This window comes from Scyliorhinus torazame, chromosome 3 (assembly GCF_047496885.1).
Source record: "Scyliorhinus torazame isolate Kashiwa2021f chromosome 3, sScyTor2.1, whole genome shotgun sequence".
In the NCBI taxonomy this organism is placed as follows: domain Eukaryota; kingdom Metazoa; phylum Chordata; class Chondrichthyes; order Carcharhiniformes; family Scyliorhinidae; genus Scyliorhinus; species Scyliorhinus torazame.
This window is the reverse complement of record NC_092709.1, coordinates 72,788,181-72,810,702: the sequence shown is the minus strand read 5'-3', so window position 1 is coordinate 72,810,702 and position 22,522 is coordinate 72,788,181. Positions and strand designations below refer to the sequence as shown.

Here is a 22,522-nt window from a genome sequence, read left to right as displayed (position 1 = left end):
ATATAGGTGCAAACATTTGGAAATATATTTTTAGTCAGGTTTCTCATCTCCGACGTCAAACCTGACCCAGACTGAGGGGATAAAAGCTTGTTGACTACCTGGTTCCCGATAAAATTAGCTTGGTTTGTCTCAAACTTATTATTATGTCAGCTTTCCAGCGCCCATCATATTTTGTTTTTGTTATTCTGTGATGCCAATGTAAAGGGAGCATTTCATTTCACAACTGGCTGTGTTATATTTGATGCTGAATGAAAAAAAATCTTCCATTCCTTCGCATTGACATCCCTCACTTTGGTTAGACAAAGGTTACCATGTAGAAGTATTACTGTATGTACATGTCATCCAGCCATTTTACAAATGTTGTGATAAATTTGCATACTTTGTTTTCTTCTCAATGTTACAAAGTGATCCTTTTCCCTAAAATCAATCCTACCTATATATGTGCAAAAATATCGCCAAAATTAGAATATACTTAGCCATTTATTAATGACAGCAAATTCTATTAGAGCCTAATCCATTGGAGTGCCTTCTGATTATTGTTTCGCAGGTGCTATCAAGATTCTCAATTTGACCCCTGTCACAAGTTATGAGAAAGTTATTTAAAGATTAATCACTAAGTGATAATTCTAATATCATAGTTTTGCTACCTGTTATTAACTGTCATTATGCACAAAATGTAGACAAAACAAAAGAACTAGGCTCCAAAACTGGGTTGAGGAGCACCCATATTTTGGCTCCAGTTTGGGTTCAGTGTGCTGGACTCCCTTTTGATAAGAATACAAGTGAGTGTGCAGGAGTGAAATTAGTGTGATGGGAGTAAGGAAAATTGTTCCATAAAATGGCAATTGATGCCCAATCTAAAATTAAAAAGCATGCCTCCATGATGATGTCATTGAATGTTATAAAACCCCATCTAGTTCACTCATGTCCTTACCTGGCCTAGCCTACATGTAACCCCAGAAACACAACAATGTGTTTTACCTGCCCTCTGATTTATATCAAAACAGCTACGAAATCTAAAAGGAATGAGTCCAGAAGGCTATAATGTTCCTAATCGGAAGATTAAATGTTATTCCTCCAGTTTACATTGGGCATCACGGGAGTATTGCAGCAGGTAAAGAACTGACATGTGGACATGGGAGGTTCTGGGGCCATGCTTGCGAACTGAGTGAAGGTGTTCTGCAAAGCAGTCACCCAGTCAACGTTTAACCGCCTCAATGTAGGGGAGAATGCATTGGGAGCAGTGAATACAGTAGACTAAATTGAAGGAGATGCAGGTGAAACACTGCTTAATCTGAAAGGAGTGTTTGGCGCCTTGAACAGTGAGGATGCAGGTGGTAAAGGGGCAGGTGTTGCATCCTCTGCGATTGCATGGGAAGGTGCCATGGGAAGGGGATGGAGGAGTTGGAGGCGATGAAGGAGTGGACCAGGGTGTCATGGGGTAGAATTCTGACAGGGAGGTGAGGGGAAGATGTATTTAGTGGTGGCAACATACTGGAGTTAGCGGAAATGGTGGAGGATGACCCTTTGAATGTGGAAGCTCGTGGGTTCTGGGTGGAGGAGAAGGGGTGAGGGCAGAGGTAGGGGGGATGGGCCAGACACATTTGAGGGTCCTGTCAACCACAGGAGGGGGAAGCCATGGTTGAGGAAAAAGGCAGATATGTCAGAAGCTCTGCTTACGAAGGTGGTATTAACGGAAGAGATGCGGCGGAGGCAGAGAAATTGGGAGGATGGGATGGAGCCTTACAGGAAGCAGGATGTGAGGAGACATGGTCAAAGTTGCTGTAGGAGTCGATGTTTTTTTAATGAATATTAATGGTCAGTCTACCGCCAAGAATGGAAACAGGTCAAGGAAGGAAAGGGAAGTGTCAGAAATGGACTATGTGAAGGTGAGAGGGGTGGAAATTGGAAGCAAGTTCGATACATTTTTCCAGTTCAAGATGAGAGCATGAAGTGGCATATGGTCATTGATATAATGGAGAAAGAGTTGTGGGAGAAGGCCTGAGTAGGACTAAAACAAGGAATACTCCGCATACCCCGCAAAAAAGATAGGCATAACTGGGGCCCATGCGGGTACCCCTAGCCACACCTTTTATTTGCAAGTAATGAGATATGTTAAAGGAGAAATTGTTGAGTGAGAGAACAAGTTCAGCTAGGTGGAGGAGAGTAGTGGTAAACAGAGGGTCTCTTCTCAAGGAAGAAGTGGAGAATCCTGAAATCGTCCAGGTGGGGAATGGAGGTGTAGAAGAGATGGAGGATGGAGGTGTAGAGGAATTGGACATCCATTGTGAAGAGGCGGCAGTTAGGGCCGGGAAACTGGAAATTGTTGATGTGACATCGGGCATCGGAGGAATCATGAATGTAGGTGGGAAGGGACTAGAAAAGGAGAGTGATAATGGAGTCAAGATAGGAAGAAATGCGTTCAGTGGGGCAGGAATAGGCTGATACGATGATAGCCCCGTTTGTGGATTTTGGGAAGGAGGTAGAAGCGGGCTTTGGAGGGCTGGGTAATGAGGTTTGAAGCTGGAGAAGTAAGGCTGTGAAAGGGCCAGCAGATAAGGGAAAGGGGACACAATGGAAGGCTGAATGGCAAGGAGTTTCAGCAGGATGAGGAACAATGGAAGGCAGAGGGGAAACTGAGAGGTGGGAAGCAGGAGTCCAACAAGAGTGCATGAAATGCCAACAGACAAAGGCGTTAAAGGGCTATCATAATGTTTGCTGATTCTGGAGTAGGTTGGGGAGGGAAGGAGGATTGTATTGTGGCACTTTAGGGATGGTTTGCAGAAGTTGGAGGTGATGTGATTTGGAAGGGTCACTTTTGTCCTTAATCCTCATTGGAACTATCTGACGGTTTCCATTTTTGTTCAAGGGTTTGCAGTAGGAGTCACAGAGTGCAGAGATTCCTCCTGTGAAATGGAAAGGAGTCGCAGGTGACAGGCAGTCTTGGGGTTATGTGGACCTTGTCATGATATTCAAACACACACATCATGATAGACACACCAACAGACAAATCAGAACACACAACACCACAACCAATCACATACAAAGACAGGGACAGTATAAAAGGACAAACACGACACCTGGTGGACAGTAGATCTGGGGGACAAGGACAACGACAAGACCTGTTTTAACATCACAGACAGGGAGTCCCCACGTGCAGAGTATCAAGACAAAACTGTAGATAGTAAGTTTGAATAAAACAGCGTTGTACCAAATACAACTGTGTTGGCTCATCTGTGTGTCAGAACGCCCAACACCACACACCTCACAGTCTGATTTCAGACATAGGCAACAGTGCAGAAGAGCAGCGGTCATGCAGCAGGAATAGTCATTGGGAACATGGTGTACTCTCAGCTACATAGAGGGGCAAGGGCTGTGCGGTAGACAGGAAAACAAAACACAGCTTAGTGTGCAGGGCTGTCTTACACTTGATGTCCCTGGTCTTGGCAGGCTTCAACCGATGTTATACACCAGATACATCGATGACATTTTTTTCCTTTGGACCCACGGCGAAGAATCACTGAAACGACTACACAATGATATTAATAAGTTCCATCCAACCATCAGACTCACCATGGACTACTCTCCAAAATCAGTTGCATTCTTGGACACACTCGTCTCCATCAAGGACGGTCACCTCAGCACTTCGCTTTACCGCAATCCCACGGATAACCTCATGATGCTCCACTTCTCCAGCTTCCACCCTAAACACATTAAAGAAGCCATCCCCTATGGACAAGCGCTCCGTATACACAGGATCTGCTCAGACGAAGAGGAGCGTAACAGACATCTACAGACGTTGAAAGATGCCCTCGTACGAACGGGATATGGCACTCGACTCATCGATCGACAGTTCCAACGCGCCACAGCGAAAAACCGGACCGACCTCCTCAGAAGACAAACATGGGACACAACCGACAGAATACCCTTCGTCGTCCAGTACTTACCCGGAGCGGAGAAACTACGTCATCTTCTTCACAGCCTTCAACATGTCATTGATGATGATGAACATCTTGCCAAGGTCATCCCCACACCCCCACTACTTGCCTTCAAACAACCGCGCAACCTCAAACGAACCATTGTTTGCAGCAAACTACCCAGTCTTCAGAACAGTGACCACGACACCACACAACCCTGTCATGGTAATCTCTGCAAGACGTGCCAGATCATCGACATGGATACCACTATTACACGTGAGAACACCGCCCACCAGGTACGCGGTACATACTCGTGCGACTTGGCCAACGTTGTCTACCTCATACGCTGCAGGAAAGGATGTCCCGAAGTGTGGTACATTGGCGAGACCATGCAGACGCTGCGACAACGAATGAACGGACATCGCGCAACAATCACCAGGCAGGAATGTTCCCTTCCAGTCGGGGAACACTTCAGCAGTCAAGGGCATTCAGCCTCTGATCTCCGGGTAAGCGTTCTCCAAGGCGGCCTTCAGGACCCGCGACAACGCAGAATCGCCGAGCAGAAACTTAAAGCCAAGTTCCGCACACATGAGTGCGGCCTCAACCGGGACCTGGGATTCATGTCACATTACATTCATCCCCCACCATCTGGCCTGCGAAATCCTACCAACTGTCCTGGCTTGAGACAATTCACACCTCTTTAACCTGGGGTTACCCCATCTCTGGATCTGTAAAGATTTAATCACCCGCTAATGCTCGCATTCCTAGCATTGTTTGGCATCTTTGAATTTGTCTATATATGTGTTTCTGGAACAGACCTCTTCATTCACCTATCATTATTATAGATTACTTTTCCAACTACCCGGAAGTCATACCTCTACATGATCTGACATCGTCCGCAGTCATTGGGGCCTGCAAGGAAACATTTGCTCGCCATGGCATTCCAATGACTGTCATGTCGGACAATGGACCCTGTTTCGCCAGCCGTGAATGGTCGTCCTTTGCCGCAGCATATGGTTTCACTCATGTGACGTCCAGCCCTCTACATCCACAGTCGAATGGGAAGGCAGAGAAGGGCGTTCACATTGCCAAGCGGCTCCTCTGCAAGGCGGCTGCTGCCGGATTGGACTTTAACCTCGCCTTGCTGGCCTATCGATCGGCCCCGCTAGCCACGGGTCTCTCGCCAGCACAGCTCCTGATGGGTCGCTCCCTCAGGACAACGGTGCCATCCATCCTGGCACCAACAACGGACCATGATACGGTTCTTCGTAAGATGCAAATGCAGCGTGATCGCCAGAAGAGTCTGTACGACACACGGGCGACGGACCGTCCCCCCCTGTCCTCCGGAGACAAAGTACGCATCCATCTATCGCATGGTGGCTGGTCAGCACCGGCCGAAGTTCTCCGACGTGTGGCTCCCCGCTCGTTCCTGATACGCATGCCGGATGGTTCAGTGCGTCGCCGCAATCGGCGCGCCCTTCGCCGACTTCCACGCTCGCAGCCACACTGTACACACACGCCGGATCCTCAACAGGCTACCGAGGATGACTTCGTGGAGCTGCCGCAGATCACGCCCTCTCCATCGCCACCCATGGCCACGCTTGCACATCAGCCGGTGGTTCTTGACCCACCCTTGAGGCGGTCAACCCGAATTCGTCGCACAACCATTAGACTGGACTTATAACACTGTTCATACGTTTAAAAAGTTAAACACTACTGTATTATAACCTGTTGTTGTTTATCGTTCCAGATATCGTTTGACCGGACCACTATTCAAAAGTTTTTTTCGCATTCATGTTTTGTTATGGTACAACCTCGTTAGCGTGACGCACCCGACATCGCCCCATGTAAATAGTTATGTCATATGCACATGCTGTACACAACACACACACACACTCTTAGATGCACTCACGACACGATTATATTTATAACCACGTAGGCACATATCTTTGTAAAAAGGGGGGGGATGTCATGATATTCAAACACACACATCATGATAGACACACCAACAGACAAATCAGAACATACAACACCACAACCAATCACAGACAAAGACAGGGACAGTATAAAAGGACAAACACGACACCTGGTGGACAGTAGATCTGGGGGACAAGGACAACGACAAGACCTGTTTTAACATCACAGACAGGGAGTCCCCACGTGCAGAGTATCAAGACAAAACTGTAGATAGTAAGTTTGAATAAAACAGCGTTGTACCAAATACAACTGTGTTGGCTCATCTGTGTGTCAGAACGCCCAACACCACACACCTCACAGTCTGAATTCAGACATAGGCAACAGTGCAGAAGAGCAGCGGTCATGCAGCAGGAATAGTTATTGGGAACATGGTGTACTCTCAGCTACATAGAGGGGCAAGGGCTGTGCGGTCGACAGGAAAACAAAACACAGCTTAGTGTGCAGGGCTGTCTTACACTTGATGTCCCTGGTCTTGGCAGGCTCTGTACTGGGCTGAACAGGGAATGATGATAGTGACTGAGGGTATCTGCAGCCTGTAGATAGGGAAAAAATAATATGGGGTGGGGTGGGGGGGGATATGTGAAGCACTCATGATGTGGGGGTGGGGTCACCTCTGTCAGTAACATTGCACACAGTCTCTAGATGGGACATGGGCACTTCACATGTGATGGGCTCCAGGGAAAGGGCAGGAATGTACACCCCAACAATGACGGGATCCAGTGTTGTTGGAGGAGGCTGGAGAATAACAGGAGATAGTTCTAGCTTTGCACTGTGAGTCTCGAGGTAAATCAGAGGCACACAGTTAGTGAGGGAGGGAGTGTCAAACTCGATCTTGAAGTAAAGATGCAGCAGCACCATGTTGAGGTCCAAGGAGTAAAGGTCTGCAGCAAAACAAAAGTAAGATCGGTTCTGTCTGGGAGGGGTATGAGAGAGTGTGGTAAGACCATTATACTGGGCTGTCGGGCTCCTTCTTGGGATGCAGTGTCACTTGTTGCTGCCACCACAGTGGACAGGATCTAGCTCCTAGGTCAGTTACAAAGGACAGAGAGCTCATTGGCCAGGAAGCAACTGAAAGCCAATCATTTCCTTCTACTCTATTAAAGGGATAGACAGAACTCACGAGCCTCACACCAAAGTTTCAATATCAACGAATATAAGTTAGGAATGCAGCCTTGGTGAAGGCAGGCAATAGTGAAGGACAGTAAGACGTCTTACAACACCAGGTTAAAGACCAACAGGTCCAATAGTGAAGGAGGCAGAGCTGCATCATATCTGCCATCCCTTCAATGAAGGTTCACGGGGTCACAATAAATACCCTTCATCACTGACCAAATGACTTCTACTCATTGATCATTAGCAACTGAAAGGTCATTGTCATACCACGTCACAGACTGGAGCACAGAGCTATCTTGGTTTAATCATCTCATTTACACCTTAACATCTCACAGCGCACCCATATGTCGTATTTCTGGAATGGCATCCTGATCACCTCTATGTATGTGTTAGCATCTCAGGGGTAAGGTTGCATCAGGTACAATGCAAGTAAGGCCTAAGCTGTAGAGCCTCACACCTCACATGGGTCTCTCAATCAGTGTCCCTTTCATCACCTTTTAATCTTCTTGCCTTCAATGTTTCATTTGAGAGAGAAGGCACAAGGACAAATGGATCCAGGGCTCAATGCTACATTTCTAGAGTCCTCATTCACTGGAGGGGGCATAGGGTGGAATGGCATTGCTGAGCACAACTCAAGCAGGAGGCACAGCCTGGGGAACATGGGCAAGGTGAGCCTGAGTGTGAACAGATGGGTGAGGAGGAGAGATCCAGACAGCGGAGGTGCTTCACCAGACTGCGGGGTCGTTGTCAAAATGTTTGCTACTTACAAATGAGTGAGAGGCAGTGCCGGGCACACTAGTGCTTGTTACTGAGACCTCGTACATCACATATGCCCCATTCTTTGTGAACACCTGACACCATGTGGAGGTGGAGGCGTCCCCTTGTCAATGGTCTTTCCAGTGATCACAGTAAGAGGTCTCACAGCGCTAGATAAAAGTCCAATAGGTTTGTTTGGAATCACTAGCTTTCAGAGGGCAGCTCCTTCATCGGGTGAGTGATCAGGCTTTCCAAGATTTCCAGTGATCAACAGGGGATATGTATGGCATCTCTCAGTCCACAACACATTGCTGCATAAAGGAGGTCCCCAGTGCCCTGTGCAGAAAGGCCCATAATTATGTTTGGTGTTCTGGATGAAGAAGCCAGGCTGAAAATGTAATTGGCATTGCAGCCATATCAGGCTTCCCAGGCATACAGGGTAAATCTACAGCACCCATCTACAGCACCCATGTGACTACAAGGACTCCATAGCAGTCACATGTAATATTTATAAACAGCAAAGGGCTACCATACTACCAATGTGCAACTAGTGTGTGACCATCAGAAGCACATCCTGCATCTGTGTGCATGACATCCTGGGAGCTGTCATGTCTCTTGTATCCTGAGTCACTTCCAGGTGCCTGGGATTTTTGAGGGGCCAGAATGTCTTCATGGATGTTTGCTGAGTGGATAAGACGGCTGCACAAACTCCATCGGGTGATGCATCACAAGCAAGTTACAACTTTAGCTTGGGATTACAATGAATCAACAGCTCTGACTTCTGTAAAGCTTCTTTTACTTAATTGTATGCATTTTCACATGCCTGTTTAATACATAGCAACGTGTGTAGACTTCAATCGCATTGCAAAATTCGGCACAAATTTACTATAATAATTGATCAATCCTAAAAACGACCTTAATTGTGTCATATTTTGAGGACATGGTGCTTCTACAATTGCTAACATTTTCTTTGGTTCTTTGCGAAAACGGTCTTTGTCAATGATTTGACCAAAGTCAATGGATGACTTGAAAAAGACACACTTATCCTTCTTAACTCTCAGGTTGTGCCTCTGTACGCGTTTCAGCTTAGATTTCAAATTCTCCAAGTATTCCTGTTCACTCAAACCTGTCATGAGAATGTCAATAAAATACAATTGCACTTCATTCAGCACACTTAGAATTTTGTCCATGGACATTTAAAAAAGAGATGGTTAAGATATTATTCCAAAGGGAAGTCTTCTGTAACAAAACAGACCTTGTGTGTTATGATGGTGAGCTGTGACTGTGATTCAGTAGCCACATTCATGTGCAGAGATGCCTGTGAAAGATCAATTTTACTGAATTTCTGTCCACATGAAAGTCCAGCAGATCTGTTTTTAATCAGCTACAGTGGATAATGATCTATGCACAAAATTGGATTAATATGTTGCTAACTTTTGCCTTAGTTTAATTGCTCTGTTTTATCACCTTTGCACTTCAGTCGCCAGGTATCTTTCTGATACCGCCACGTGGTTCAAGTCCGAGTAATGATCAATAATCCAATACACCGCTTAGTAAGAGTTAAATCAAAGCACATTTATTATATATAGTAATCAATACTCATGCATAAATTCTATGTCTAAGCTACTTCCTACAACTAACAGGCCAATACTTAACTTGGAAATGGCCCACCAGGTCAGGGAAACGAATGGCCTTTTGTTCGGGTTCTGAGCCTGCGGGATTCGAAGCTGGTACAGATTGATAGCTAGGAGCGCCTATCTCGTTGTGAGCGTTGAAGTAAGACTTACGGGATGTTTCGCGATGGCTGGACTGGTCACTGTCAAGGGTTGGTCTGCGTTACTGAGTGACCCGGTCAGAAGAAGAAGCAGAAGGGTGCAGGAGGATGCAGAAGGGGTAGCAGAAGGGTCGATTTGAACTTGGACTCTATTCTTATAGTCCCCAGGGTCTTCCCGCCTTTCGGGGCGGACCCTGTACCTGGTTCCAAATGATTGGACTTTGTCCCAATCACTTGGTTCGATTTTCTCCAATGCTGGAGCGATTCCTTGATCGATGGGCGGTCTTGAGATGATCGTTCACCTCCCTTTGTGTAGGCTTCTGCTGGCGCCGACGAGTCTGGGTTGGCTTTGTGTGTCTAAAATGTTGCACATTGTTCCCGGGGATTGCTCATTAGTATGCAGATGGCTGGTGTTTTGTTGTGCTGATGGTTACTGGTATCGATCTTGTCTGGCCTTCCCAGAGGTGAATACACAGTCTACCTGTAGCTGCTTGTTTTAGTCCTGTTGGCTGATTTTCCCATCAGCCTTTGCCGTTAACCATTTTAAATCGGGGTTAGCCATTCTAAATCGGGAGTTAGCCATTTTAACTGGCTACAAATAGTAGTGTTAAAACACCAGAAATTCTCATTGAGCTATCCCGCTTTAATACAGGAACAATTGATGTCACCCAATCACTTGTAGCAACAGGTTTAATGACTCCTGTCCTTACTAATCTCTCTAGTTTTTCTTCAGCTTTAGGCTTGAAGGTGTATGGTACGGTTCTAGCTTTGAGAAATTTGGCTCTGCTGCCTGGCTTAATTGTTATATGTAGCTCAACTCCAGACATAGAGTCTAGCAAATATTCAAACATCTCATATTTCTTCAGAAGTTGTTCAAGTTGCACTTTTAATCCACTAATTGATTGATTGTTTCCGAGTCAAGCCTAATCTTAGCCAACCATGCTCTGCCAAATGGAGCAGCAAAGTTTTCATGGGTAACGTGAAGAGGCAACTTCGCCATCTGTCCATTTGCTTCTACTTTAACCATAATGCACCCTTTTAATGGTATGACCTCTTCAGTGTCAGTCCTTAGGATTAAATTTGACGGTTTAAGTGACAGATGCCTCAGCTTTTGATGATAAATTCGCTCAGGTATTAGCAATGCTGCTGCGTTCATATCCACCTCCATTTTCGTGATCTTTAAGTCTTGGATATGCCCAAAATCGTTGTTTATTTCTCTGCATTGACAAGACACCTAGCTTTAGCCCTTGCTTTACCTCAGTTTTGTTGCCTTTTGAGTGATCATGAACATCATCCATTAATTGGCAGACATGACTAGATTGTTTACTTATATTATTCCTCTTGCACCTTCTTGGTGTAGAAGACGTTTTCTGAGCCCAACACGCTTTGGCAATGTGGCACTTCTTGCCACAGATCTTGCATGTATTTGATTTACTCCAACATTCCCCACTGAGTGTCCAACTTGACTACAATGGTGACATGTTTGCACCTTTGCAGCCATGTTACTTGAGGTATCCATTTTGTGGATCTTCGCTCCAGCCCCTATCTGCGAAGCTTATCTTGTAACAAGCTCTGTAGATGTGGCAACTTACACAGCAGCTTCCAGAGTTAAATCCCTTAAAATAAGCAGCTTTCTCTGAATTACTTCACTGCGTAACCCATAAATCAGCCTGCCTCGAAGAGTATCATCAAGTATTATACCAAATTCACAATATAGAACATAGAACATTACAGCACAGTACAGGCCCTTCGGCCCTCGATATTGCGCCGACCTGGGAAACCACTCTAAAGCCCATCTACACTATTCCCTTATCGTCCATATGTCTATCCAATGACCATTTGAATGCCCTTAGTGTTGGAGAGTCCACTACTGTTGCAGGCAGGGCATTCCACACCCTTACTACTCTCTGAGTAAAGAACCTACCTCTGACGTCTGTCTTATATCTATCTCCCCTCAATTTAAAGCTATGTCCCCTCGTGCTAGACATCACCATCCGAGGATAAAGGCTCTCACTGTCCACCCTATCCAATCCTCTGATCATCTTGTATGCCTCAATTAAGTCACCTCTTAACCTTCTTCTCTCTAACGAAAACAGCCTCAAGTCCCTCAGCCTTTCCTCATAAGATCTTCCCTCCATACCAGGCAACATTCTGGTAAATCTCCTCTGCACCCTTTCCAATGCTTCCACATCCTTCCTTTAATGCGGCGACCTATATCTCGGTGGAACCTTTCTTCAGGGGTTGGTTTAGCACAGTGGGCTTGTAAAACAGAACAAGGCCAGCAGCGCACGTTCAATACCCATACCAGCCTCCCTGAACAGGCGCCGGAATGTGGCGACTAGGGGCTTTTCACAGTAATTTCATTTGAAGCCTACTTGTGACAATAAGCGATTTTCATTTCATTTTAATTTTTTCATTTTCATATCCGACTAATCTTCTTAAAAACGCTATAAACTGTAAAATCACCTTCTTCCTGACCATGGCAGTGGAATTGAAATCTTTCTGCAATCATTAACAGTTTAGGAGAGAAATGTCCCTCTAAGGTTTTCATTAATTCACTAAAGGACTTGTCTCCTGGTTTTGCTGTGTGAACAAGATTCTGTAACAACATAAACATTTTACGGCCAACTGGGCTGAGAAATGTTGCAACCTTTAGGTTCTCAGGTGTTTGATTAGCTATTAAAAACAATTGGAATATTTCTCCATATCAATTCCATGTTTCATAATCCTCATCAGATGAGGTCATGGCACTAATTTCTCCTGACATTTTTGGGTCGGGTCTCCTAGGGTCTACATTTCCTCCCTTCCGACTGCGTTGGAAAGTGTGGTACAAGCAATCCCTAGAACAAGCAACTAGGAAATCTTTCCCTTTTATGCCTGAGTATTTCAACTTTTCTCCCGAGTATTGGCCCGTGTGGAGTTGGCAGGCTTCAAAATCCCGTTCCCCGCAGCCCGTGGAGCTTCACCATGTGCGCGGTCCCTGCAGCCCAGGCCCCACTCATTTCATACCAGCAATCCTTCTTCGACTGTCGGTCTTCTTACTCACAGTTGCTGTCGAAAGCTTAATTTTTTTCTCATGTCATCTGTGTGAGTGTGGGTTCAGTCCCAAGAATTTTCCATTGCCCTTGATGCCGTCCCACAGTTAGTTCACGAAAACCTTCTTCCCACCAATTTTTCTGCCTCGATCCTCGTTTCCAATTTTCTCTCCTGTTCTATTCCTTTGTTGCCGCAAAGACAAAAGGTATGGAGGTGCCCACAGCCTGGATTCTTGTCAAACACGATGTGGGGCGGGTTCTCCCGTACCCGGCGGGGCGGGGGGTCCCGGCGTCGGGCCGCCCCAAAGGTGTGGAATCCTCTGCACCTTTAGGGGCTAGACCCGCCCCGGAGTGGATGGCGCCCCGCCGGCTGGCGTGGAAGGCCTTTGGCGCCACACCAGCCAGGGCCGAAGGGGCTCCGCCAGCGGCGCGGGTCCGCGCATGCGCGGGAGTGTCGGCGGCTGCTGATGTCATCCCCGCGCATGCGCGGGGGCTCACCTACGCGTCGGCCATGGCGGAGGCTGACATGGCCGGTGCATAGGAAAAGAGTGCCCCCACGGCACAGGCCCGCCCACGGATCGGTGGGCCCTGATCGCGGGTCTGGACACCGTGGGGGCACCGCTCGGGGCCAGATCGCCCTGCAACCCCCCCCCCAAGGACCCCGGAGCCCGCCCGCGGTAAGGGACCGAGTCCAATTTACGCCGGCGAGACCGGCATAGAACCAGCGGGACTTCGGCCCATCGCGGGCCGGAGAATTGCCGGGGGTGGGGTCCGCTGACCGGCGCGGCACGATTCCCGTCCCCACCGAATCTCTGGTGCCGGAGAATTCGGCGTCCGGTGTGGGCAGGATTCACGCCCCCCCCTCCCCCGGCGATTCTCCGACCCGGCGGGGGGTGGGGGTCGGAGAATCCCGCCCGGGAAGTTTATTAAGGGTGTGCTCATATAATCAAGATGTTGATTTGCTCAAAGGTCCCGCAAATACACTTCTGACGTCACTATACATCACGTGACACAGAACCAACAAGAATGTATTCCCACATACATTACAGTTTCCCATTGTTGTTCTACATGTCTGTTTGTCAATATGGTTGCCATTTTAGTTTCCCAAGTTCTATTATAGGTGCCTCAAAAATCAGCTTTTCCACAAATTATTAGCTTTAGTTTTTGTTATACTTATGGCCTTCTCCATTGTTATATTATATTATGACCAATATTAAGCAGAGGCTCCAATAAGTTTACTTCTCTTGTCTGCTCTGGTAATTCCCCATTACACTAACCAAGATGGAATCATCTGTCATGATATTCAAACACACACATCATGATGGACACACCAACAGACAAATCAGAGCACACAACACCACAACCAATCACACAAGGACACCAACCACATAAAAGCACGAGCACAACACCTAGTGGACAGTAGGTCTGGGGACAAAGACACGGACAAGACCTGTTACAAGATCACAAACAGGGAATCCCCACGTGCAGAGTATCAAGGCAAAACTGTACATAGAAAGTTTAAATAAAATAGCGTTGTACCATATACAACCGTGTTGGCTCATCTGTGTGTCAGAACGCCCAACACCACATGGTACAGGAGTGGATCGATACCCGCCAACTAACCTGCCATTCTGGACATGGACCGCACCGACAAACCGCAGCCGTTGCAAGTTGCGGGGAACCTAGGTACCAATTGGAAGCTCTTCAGGCAGCGATTTGACCTGTACATCCGAGCCAACGAAAAACAGAGTGCCTCGGATGAAACGAAGATTGCAATGCTCCTCTTCTATGCAGGTCAGCACGCCCTCGACGTCTTCAACTCACTGGTGTTCGAAGAAGGCGAAAACCAATCCAAATATGACACGGTCATCCTCAAACTGGACCAGCACTTTAAGGTTGAAGTGAATGAAAGTTTTGAAAGATACCTCTTTCAGCAACGCCTGCAAGGTAAGGAGGAACTTTTTCAACCCTTTTTGACGCACCTCCGAATTCCAGCGCAGTCCTGCGGTTACGGCAGCACCACAGAGTCCATGATCAGGGACCAGATTGTTTTTGGCGTTGCCTCTAGTGGCCTACGCCAGCAGCTTCTTAAAATAAAAAGCCTCACCTTAGCGTCTGCTGTGGAAGCCTGTGTCCGCCACGAGAATGCAACCTGCCGTTTTGCCCGATTTCAGGCGTCTGAGTTGGCACGGAGGGGGTCCCCAGCCGTCGAATCGGCAAGCCAGGCCGCCCACGACGCCGAACGCATCCAGGCCGTCGATTACTTCCCGACCCACGGCCCGGACGACAGCGGCCGCTTCCCGCGCTTTTCGCGGTCTCCCGCGCTGGTGCGCGCCAAAAATAACGGCCACATCGAGGGACGCACTGCGCAGGCGCGCCCACCGCAAGATCGCACTGCGCATGCGCAGTGGCGCAACGAACGCCGTGACGTCATGACGTGCGGCAATTGTGGAGCTGTACACTTAAAAGGGCAATGTCCTGCTAAAAACCGACAGTGCCTCAGATGTGGCAAGATGGGCCACTATGCTGCCCACTGTCGTTCGGCTCCACCCATGGATCCTGCACATCCCCGACAATCTCGCAGACAAGTCAGGACCATCCAGCCCACGCATCAAGACTTCCAGCTAAGTGATGCAGATGACCAGGATGCCTTCCGCGTTTCCGTCATCGATGTCAACAAGGTCAATGCCATCAATCCAGCCGATGAGTGGTGTGCCACCCTGACGGTCAACCGATCGCGCGTCACCTTCCGTCTGGACACCGGCGCATCCGCCAACCTGATTGCATATTCTGCATTCCAGGCCATGAAGGTCAAACCACCCATCACGCCATCCCGGCTCAAGGTGGTTGATTATAACGGGAACGTCATCCCGTCCATAGGATCTTGCCAGCTACAGATAACTCACAAGATGCACACGGCCACACTCCCCTTCGAAGTTGTCGGCTCATCAAAAGACTCGTTACTGGGCGCACAGGCGTGTAAGGTCCTTCACCTGGTACAGCGCATTATGTCTCTCTCTCCAGATGAGATATCCGACTTCCCGGATGCTGAGTTCCACGCAAATCTCCATTCCCTCCTTGCTCACAACCAGGAGGTTTTTGAAGGCATGGGGACATTGCCATACACGTACAAGATTTGACTCAAACCGGACGCCATCCCTGTCGTTCACGCACCTCGCAGGGTTCCTATGCCACTCAAAAACCGCCTCAAGTTGCAGCTGCAGGATCTTCAGGACCAAGGGGTCCTATCTAGGGTCACGGAGCCCACGCCATGGGTCAGCTCCATGGTCTGTGTAAAGAAGCCCTCTGGCGAGCTCCGCATATGTATAGATCCTAAAGATCTGAATAACAACATCATGCGGGAACACTATCCCATCCCGAAACGAGAGGACCTCACCAGCGAGATGGCGCAAGCCAAAATATTTACCAAATTGGATGCGTCCAAAGGATTTTGGCAGATCCAATTGGACCCGGCCAGCCGAAGGCTATGCACGTTCAACACCCCTTTTGGCAGATTCTGCTACAACCGGATGCCATTCGGCATCATTTCAGCAGCTGAAGTTTTCCACCGCATTATGGAGCAGATGATGGAAGGCATCGAAGGGGTACGTGTATATGTGGACGATATCATCATTTGGTCCACCACTCCGCAGGAACACATGCATCGTCTACGACGTGTCTTCACCCGCATACGACAAAATGGCCTGCGTCTCAACCGCGCCAAGTGTGCCTTCGGCCAGATGGAGCTGAAATTCCTCGGGGACCACATCTCACGATCAGGGGTCCGTCCCGATGCAGACAAAGTTAGCGCCATCACAGCCATGCCACGGGTGGCTGACAAGAAGGCTGTCCTAAGATTCCTGGGCATGGTCAGCTTCCTTGGGAAGTTCATTCCCAACCTGGCTTCTCATACAACGAATATGCGCCATCTCGTAAAAAAATCAACAGAATTCCACTGGCAGCAATCGCATCAGCTGGAATGGGAGGAGCTCAAGCACAAACTGGTCACGGCACCAGTGCTGGCGTTCTTTGACACGACTCGCCCTACAAAGATCTCAACAGACGCCAGCCAATCTGGTATTGGAGCGGTACTCCTGCAAAAAGACAGCACGTCGTCATGGGCCCCGGTTGCATATGCCTCACGAGCCATGACCCCTACCGAACAGCGCTACGCGCAAATAGAAAAAGAATGCCTGGGCTTGTTAACTGGACTGGACAAGTTCCACGACTATGTGTACGGCCTGCCACGATTTACGGTTGAAACTGACCACCGCCCCCCTGGTCAACTTCATTAACAAAGACCTGAACGACATGACCCCTCACCTTCAGCGCATCTTACTTAAACTCAGGAGGTATGATTTCGATCTGATCTACACTCCGGGGAAGGATCTCATCGTGGCGGACACGCTCTCCCGAGCAGTGAGCACACCACCAGATGCGGAGGGGTTCGTGCGTCAAATTGAGGCACACGTGGCTTTGACAGCAGCAAATCTGCCAGCTGATGATCCAAGTCTGGCCCACATACGCGCAGAGACGGCGACTGACACCCTTCTGCAGCGAGTGATGCGCCACATGACGGAAGGGTGGCTCAAAGGGCAGTGCCCCCAGTTTTATAATGTGCGAGATGACCTTACCAACATAGACGGGGTCCTTATGAAATTAGACAGGATCGTTATTCCGCACAGCATGCGCCAGATGATTCTTAATCAACTACACGAAGGCCACTTGGGCGTCGAAAAATGCAGACGAAGGGCCCGAGAGGCGGTATATTGGCCGGGTATTAATGAAGACATAGCCAACATGGTGCTCAATTGCACAACCTGTCAGAGGTTTCAGCCGGCGCAACCTCCGGAGACGCTTCTACCACACGAGATGGTGACGTCCCCCTGGGCGAAGGTGGGTGTTGACCTATTTCACGCGCTCGGCAGAGATCACATCGTTATTATAGACTACTTCTCAAACTACCCGGAAGTCATGCCTCTCCATGATCTGACATCGTCCGCAGTCATTGTGGCCTGCAAGGAAACATTTGCTCGCTATGGCATTCCAAGGACTGTCATGCCAGACAATGGACCCTGCTTCGCCAGCCGTGAATGGTCGTCCTTTGCCGCAGCATATGGTTTCACTCATGTGACATCCAGCCCTCTACATCCACAGTCGAACGGGAAGGCTGAAAAGGGCGTCCACATTGCCAAGCGGCTCCTGTGCAAGGCGGCTGCTGCCGGATCGGACTTTAACCTCGCCTTGCTGGCCTATCGATTGGCCCCGCTATCCACGGGTCTCTCGCCAGCGCAGCTACTAATGGGTCGCTCCCTCAGGACGACGGTACCGTCCATCCTGGCACCAACAACAGACCATGAGACGGTTCTTCGGAACATGCAAATGCAGCGTGATCGCCAGAAAAGTCAGTACGACTCACGAGCGACGGACCTGCCCCCCCTGTCCTCCGGAGACAAAGTACGCGTCCATCAACCGTATGGTGGCTGGTCAGCACCGGCCGAAGTCCTCCGACATGTGGCTCCCCGCTCGTTCCTGGTTCGCATGCCGGATGGTTCAGTGCGTCGCCGCAATCGGCGTGCCCTTCGCCGACTTCCATGCTCGCAGCCACACAGTACGCACACGCCAGATCCTCAACAGGCTTCCGAGGATGACTTTGTGGAGCTGCCGTAGATCACGCCCTCTCCATCGCCACCCATGGCCATGCTTGCACATCAGCCGGTGGTTCTTGACCCACCCTTGAGGCGGTCAACCCGAACTCGTCGCAAGCCCATTTGACTGGACTTATAACACCGTTCATATGTCTAACAAGTTACACAATTTTATATGATAACCTGTTGTTGTTTATCGTTCCAGATATCGTCTGACTGGACCACTGTTCAAGTTTTTTTTCTCGTTCGCATTCATGTTCTGTTATGGTACAACCTTGTTCATGTGACGCACCCGACATCGCCCCATGTAAATAGTTACGTCATATGCACATGCTGTACACAACACACACACACTCTTAGATGCACTCACGACGCGATCATATTTATTACCACGTAGGCACATATCTTTGTAAAAAGGGGGGATGTCATGATATTCAAACACACACATCATGATGGACACACCAACAGACAAATCAGAGCACACAACACCACAACCAATCACAAACAAGGACACCAACCACATAAAAGCACGAGCACGACACCTAGTGGACAGTAGGTCTGGGGACAAAGACACGGACTAGACCTGTTACAAGATCACAAACAGGGAATCCCCACGTGCAGAGTATCAAGACAAAACTGTACATAGAAAGTTTAAATAAAATAGCGTTGTACCATATACAACCGTGTTGGCTCATCTGTGTGTCAGAACGCCCAACACCACATCATCCTCTTGCATATTGAGCTGGAAAGTACATTTGAGGGAACGCGATCCCCTTATGCCCTTCAGCTAACTTATCTGCCCAATTAATATCAGTTGAAGTGCTCGATGATTATTAGTCTATATTTTAATTAATTCCCTAATTCTCAATCCACTATTTCTTGTCCAGACCCTTCTCACTATTAGATGGCTTGTAAAGTGTACCTAGTCCTGTGATGGATCTTTTAGTTTTTAATCATGCGGTTTTCAGTTTGTGTTGCTGACAGCACAGCAACTCCAAACCCCTGATTCCCCTCTCTTTTCCTACTAGGGGCTTTTCACAGTAACTTCATTGAAGTCTATTTGTGACAATAAGTGATTATTATTATTATTATTACTTTATTAGACCATGCAATTTCTGGTCCAGATTCTTCTTTGGTCATGTTTCAGTAATCCCTATTATATCTGATTCTTCCAAGTACATGATTGCCTGCAGATCGGTGTTTTATTACAGAAATTGTACATTGCTGTACAGGCATTAATAGAATTATTTCCAGTCTGTGTAACCATCTTTTTTGAAGGTTTCCATTTTTTCGTCCCAGACTGATACAAGTTTCCCATGAAAGGAGCCCCTTTTTCCCACACCAGCCTTTTAGCCACATATTTTTTCTGATCTGTCGACTTCTATGCCAACTTGCACATTTGGATTGGATTTGGATTTGGTTTATTGTCACGTGTACCGTGGGACAGTGAAAAGTATTGTTCTGCGTACAGTCCAGACAGATCGTTCCACACATGAATAAACATAAGACATACGACAGAATTAAGTTTTAAAAGGTTAGTACGGTTATAAGAGATGTAGGAAGAGGATCTGTGGGAGAGAGCTCACAGAGAGTCGCTACGCTCCAGCGCCATCTTGAGACATTCCAGAGGTCTTGCTTTTTAGAGCCTAACGACGGATACTCTTTGAGAGGACATCCTCTCTATTCCTATCTATGTAGTTCAAACAAGGATAACAAAAACTGGTTTTCCACTTTTTCTCCAGCTGATATATACCTTCCCCTGCCACTGGGTGGACAACACACACTTCAGGATTTATGTTCGTGGCTGCAGAGGATTCTATCATCCTCTTAATTATAGCGTCTTGTATTACAACGATCTTTCTGTTTTAGAACAAGAACAAAGAACAAAGAAATGTACAGCACAAGAACAGGCCCTTCGGCCCTCCAAGCCCGTGCCGACCATGCTGCCCGACTAAACTACAATCTTCTACACTTCCTGGGTCCGTATCCCTCTATTCCCATCCTATTCATGATGCCCCTTAAATGTCACTATCGTCCCTGCTTCCACCACCTCCTCCGGTAGTGAGTTCCAGGCACCCACTACCCTCTGCGTAAAAAACTTGCCTCGTACATCTACTCTAAACCTTGCCCCGCTCACCTTAAACCTATGCCCCCTAGTAATTGACCCCTCTATCCTGGGAAAAAGCCTCTGACTATCCACTCTGTCTATGCCCCTCATAATTTTGTATACCTCTATCAGGTCTCCCCTCAACCTCCTTCGTTCCAGTGAGAACAAACCGAGTTTATTCAACCGTTCCTCATAGCTAATGCCCTCCATACCAGGCAACATTCTGGTAAATCTCTTCTGCACCCTCTCTAAAGCCTCCACATCCTTCTGGTAGTGTGGCGACCAGAATTGAACACTATACTCCAAGTGTGGCCTAACTAAGGTTCTGTACAGCTGCAACATGACTTGCCAATTCTTATACTCAATGCCCCGGCCAATGAAGGCAAGCATGCCGTATGCCTTCTTGACTACCTTCTCCACCTGTGTTGCCCCTTTCAATGACCTGTGGACCTGTACTCCTAGATCTCTTTGACTTTCAATACTCTTGAGGGTTCTACCATTCACCGTATATTCCCTACCTGCATTAGACCTCCCAAAATGCATTACCTCTTCCCCCTAGCCCCTGGCAGCCTTCTAAACCATGGTAGCGTGGTCTACATTGTGCCTTTACTCCCTGTATGTAGTGAGTAGATTGTACCAGTTGGACAGGACCAGTGTCTGCGGGACCTGCTTCTTAACCTCCTAAATCCCCAACATCTAGTGTCACATAAGTCACATTCTCCCTTTCCTGAACCTATGTTTTTCCCTGGGATAGTGACTATTGTTGTATTCTTTTGATGATATAAAGGTACCAAACGCTCATAAGTGATTCTGCAAATACATTGTTATTCCTTTACTAAAACTAGGAACCTATACATTCATGGACAGAAAGATTGAGGCCATTAGAGCTGCAGAGCTGTGCCATTCCAAAAGCAAAAGTGAAACTAAAAATGGATTGTATGACACACTTCCTTTCTTGTGATGTCATGCTGCAACTCCTTAAAGGCATACTACAACTGTCCCTTTTTCTTTTTAAGTATATTTCCTCCACCTGCCCCTCCAAAAGTATAACTATTTACAATACATGTTACTGTTTTGTTACTATTCCGTGATCTGTTTGTATCGCCAGATCTTGCAATGGTAACCTTGTCTGGAGGTTTATTTCGTTGCTCACAATGGTCAGTGGAATTATCATTCTTGTATGTTGTTCCTGGTTACGTTCTTGATATAATATGACAGCATGGTAGTTGAGGAGCTGGAAAGGATCTGGATTTGTCCTTGATTATGCCTCTCGATTGCACCTTTGTGTATAATGACTTCCATGAAAACCCATAGACCCCTACAGTGCAGAATGAGGCCATTCAGCCCATCAAGGCTGCACTGATCTGAAAGAGCACTCTTCCTAGGCCCACTCCCCCACCCTGTCCCCATAATCCCATCTAACCTGTACATCTTTGGACACTAAGACGCAATTTGTAGAATCGTCAATCCAACTAACCGGAGAACCCTGAGGAAACCAATGCAGGCATGAGAAGAACATGCAAACTCCAGACAAACTGTAGTAAATCTACAGTGTTAATGGCTCAGAAGTAGGCCATTTAGTATTAATGATGTTTTGGCCAGTTAGATTCATAGAGTCCCTACAGTTCAGAAGGACGGCATTTGGGCCATCGAGCCAGCACCGACCCCCTGAAAGAACACCCTACCTCGGCACACGCCAAAACCCCGTAACCCCACCTAACAGTTGGACACTAATTGGCAATTTAGCACGACCAATTCACCTAACCTGCACATCTTTGGACTATGGGAGGAAACCGGAGAACCTGACGGAAACCTATGCAGACTCGGGGACAATGTGTAAACACCACACAGTCACCCAAGGTTGGAATAGAACCCAGATCCCTGGTGCTGTGAGGCAGCAGTGCTAACCACTGTGCCACCAAGCCATCCAATAGGACCTAGGTTCTGAGCAACTCTTTGATCTCTCAGCAGGTTGCTATGTACTTCCGGTGGGATCCTGGATACATAATTATTGTCCCAACTGTAAATTTGGCAATTTTAAACCCACATATCAATCACACACATTGGTCACTTTCTCTTGCAGTTGTAAAAGTTGCTGTCTATTCCTGCGAGAATAGAATGAGTAAGAGTAGGTAGATTGGTTCACACTGGTCTGCCAAACATCAGTTGTACCAGTAATGGAATGATTGCATTTA

At 47.7% G+C, this 22,522-nt stretch overlaps 1 protein-coding gene across 1 annotated transcript in view; it reads right to left on the bottom strand.

Annotated features, from left to right (window-relative positions):
* LOC140409383 (acid-sensing ion channel 5-like) overlaps positions 1–10,364 on the bottom strand; it is an 88,238-nt gene extending 77,874 nt beyond the window's left edge. Inside the window, exons 1-3 of the mRNA XM_072497831.1 lie at positions 10,214–10,364; positions 8,727–8,889; positions 6,506–6,807 (exon numbers count right to left, since the gene is read on the bottom strand). Of these exons, the coding sequence (XP_072353932.1) occupies positions 6,506–6,807; positions 8,727–8,889; positions 10,214–10,364 (616 nt within the window). The remainder of the gene's footprint in view (positions 1–6,505; positions 6,808–8,726; positions 8,890–10,213) is intronic.
* Positions 10,365–22,522: the final 12,158 nt, after the last annotated feature.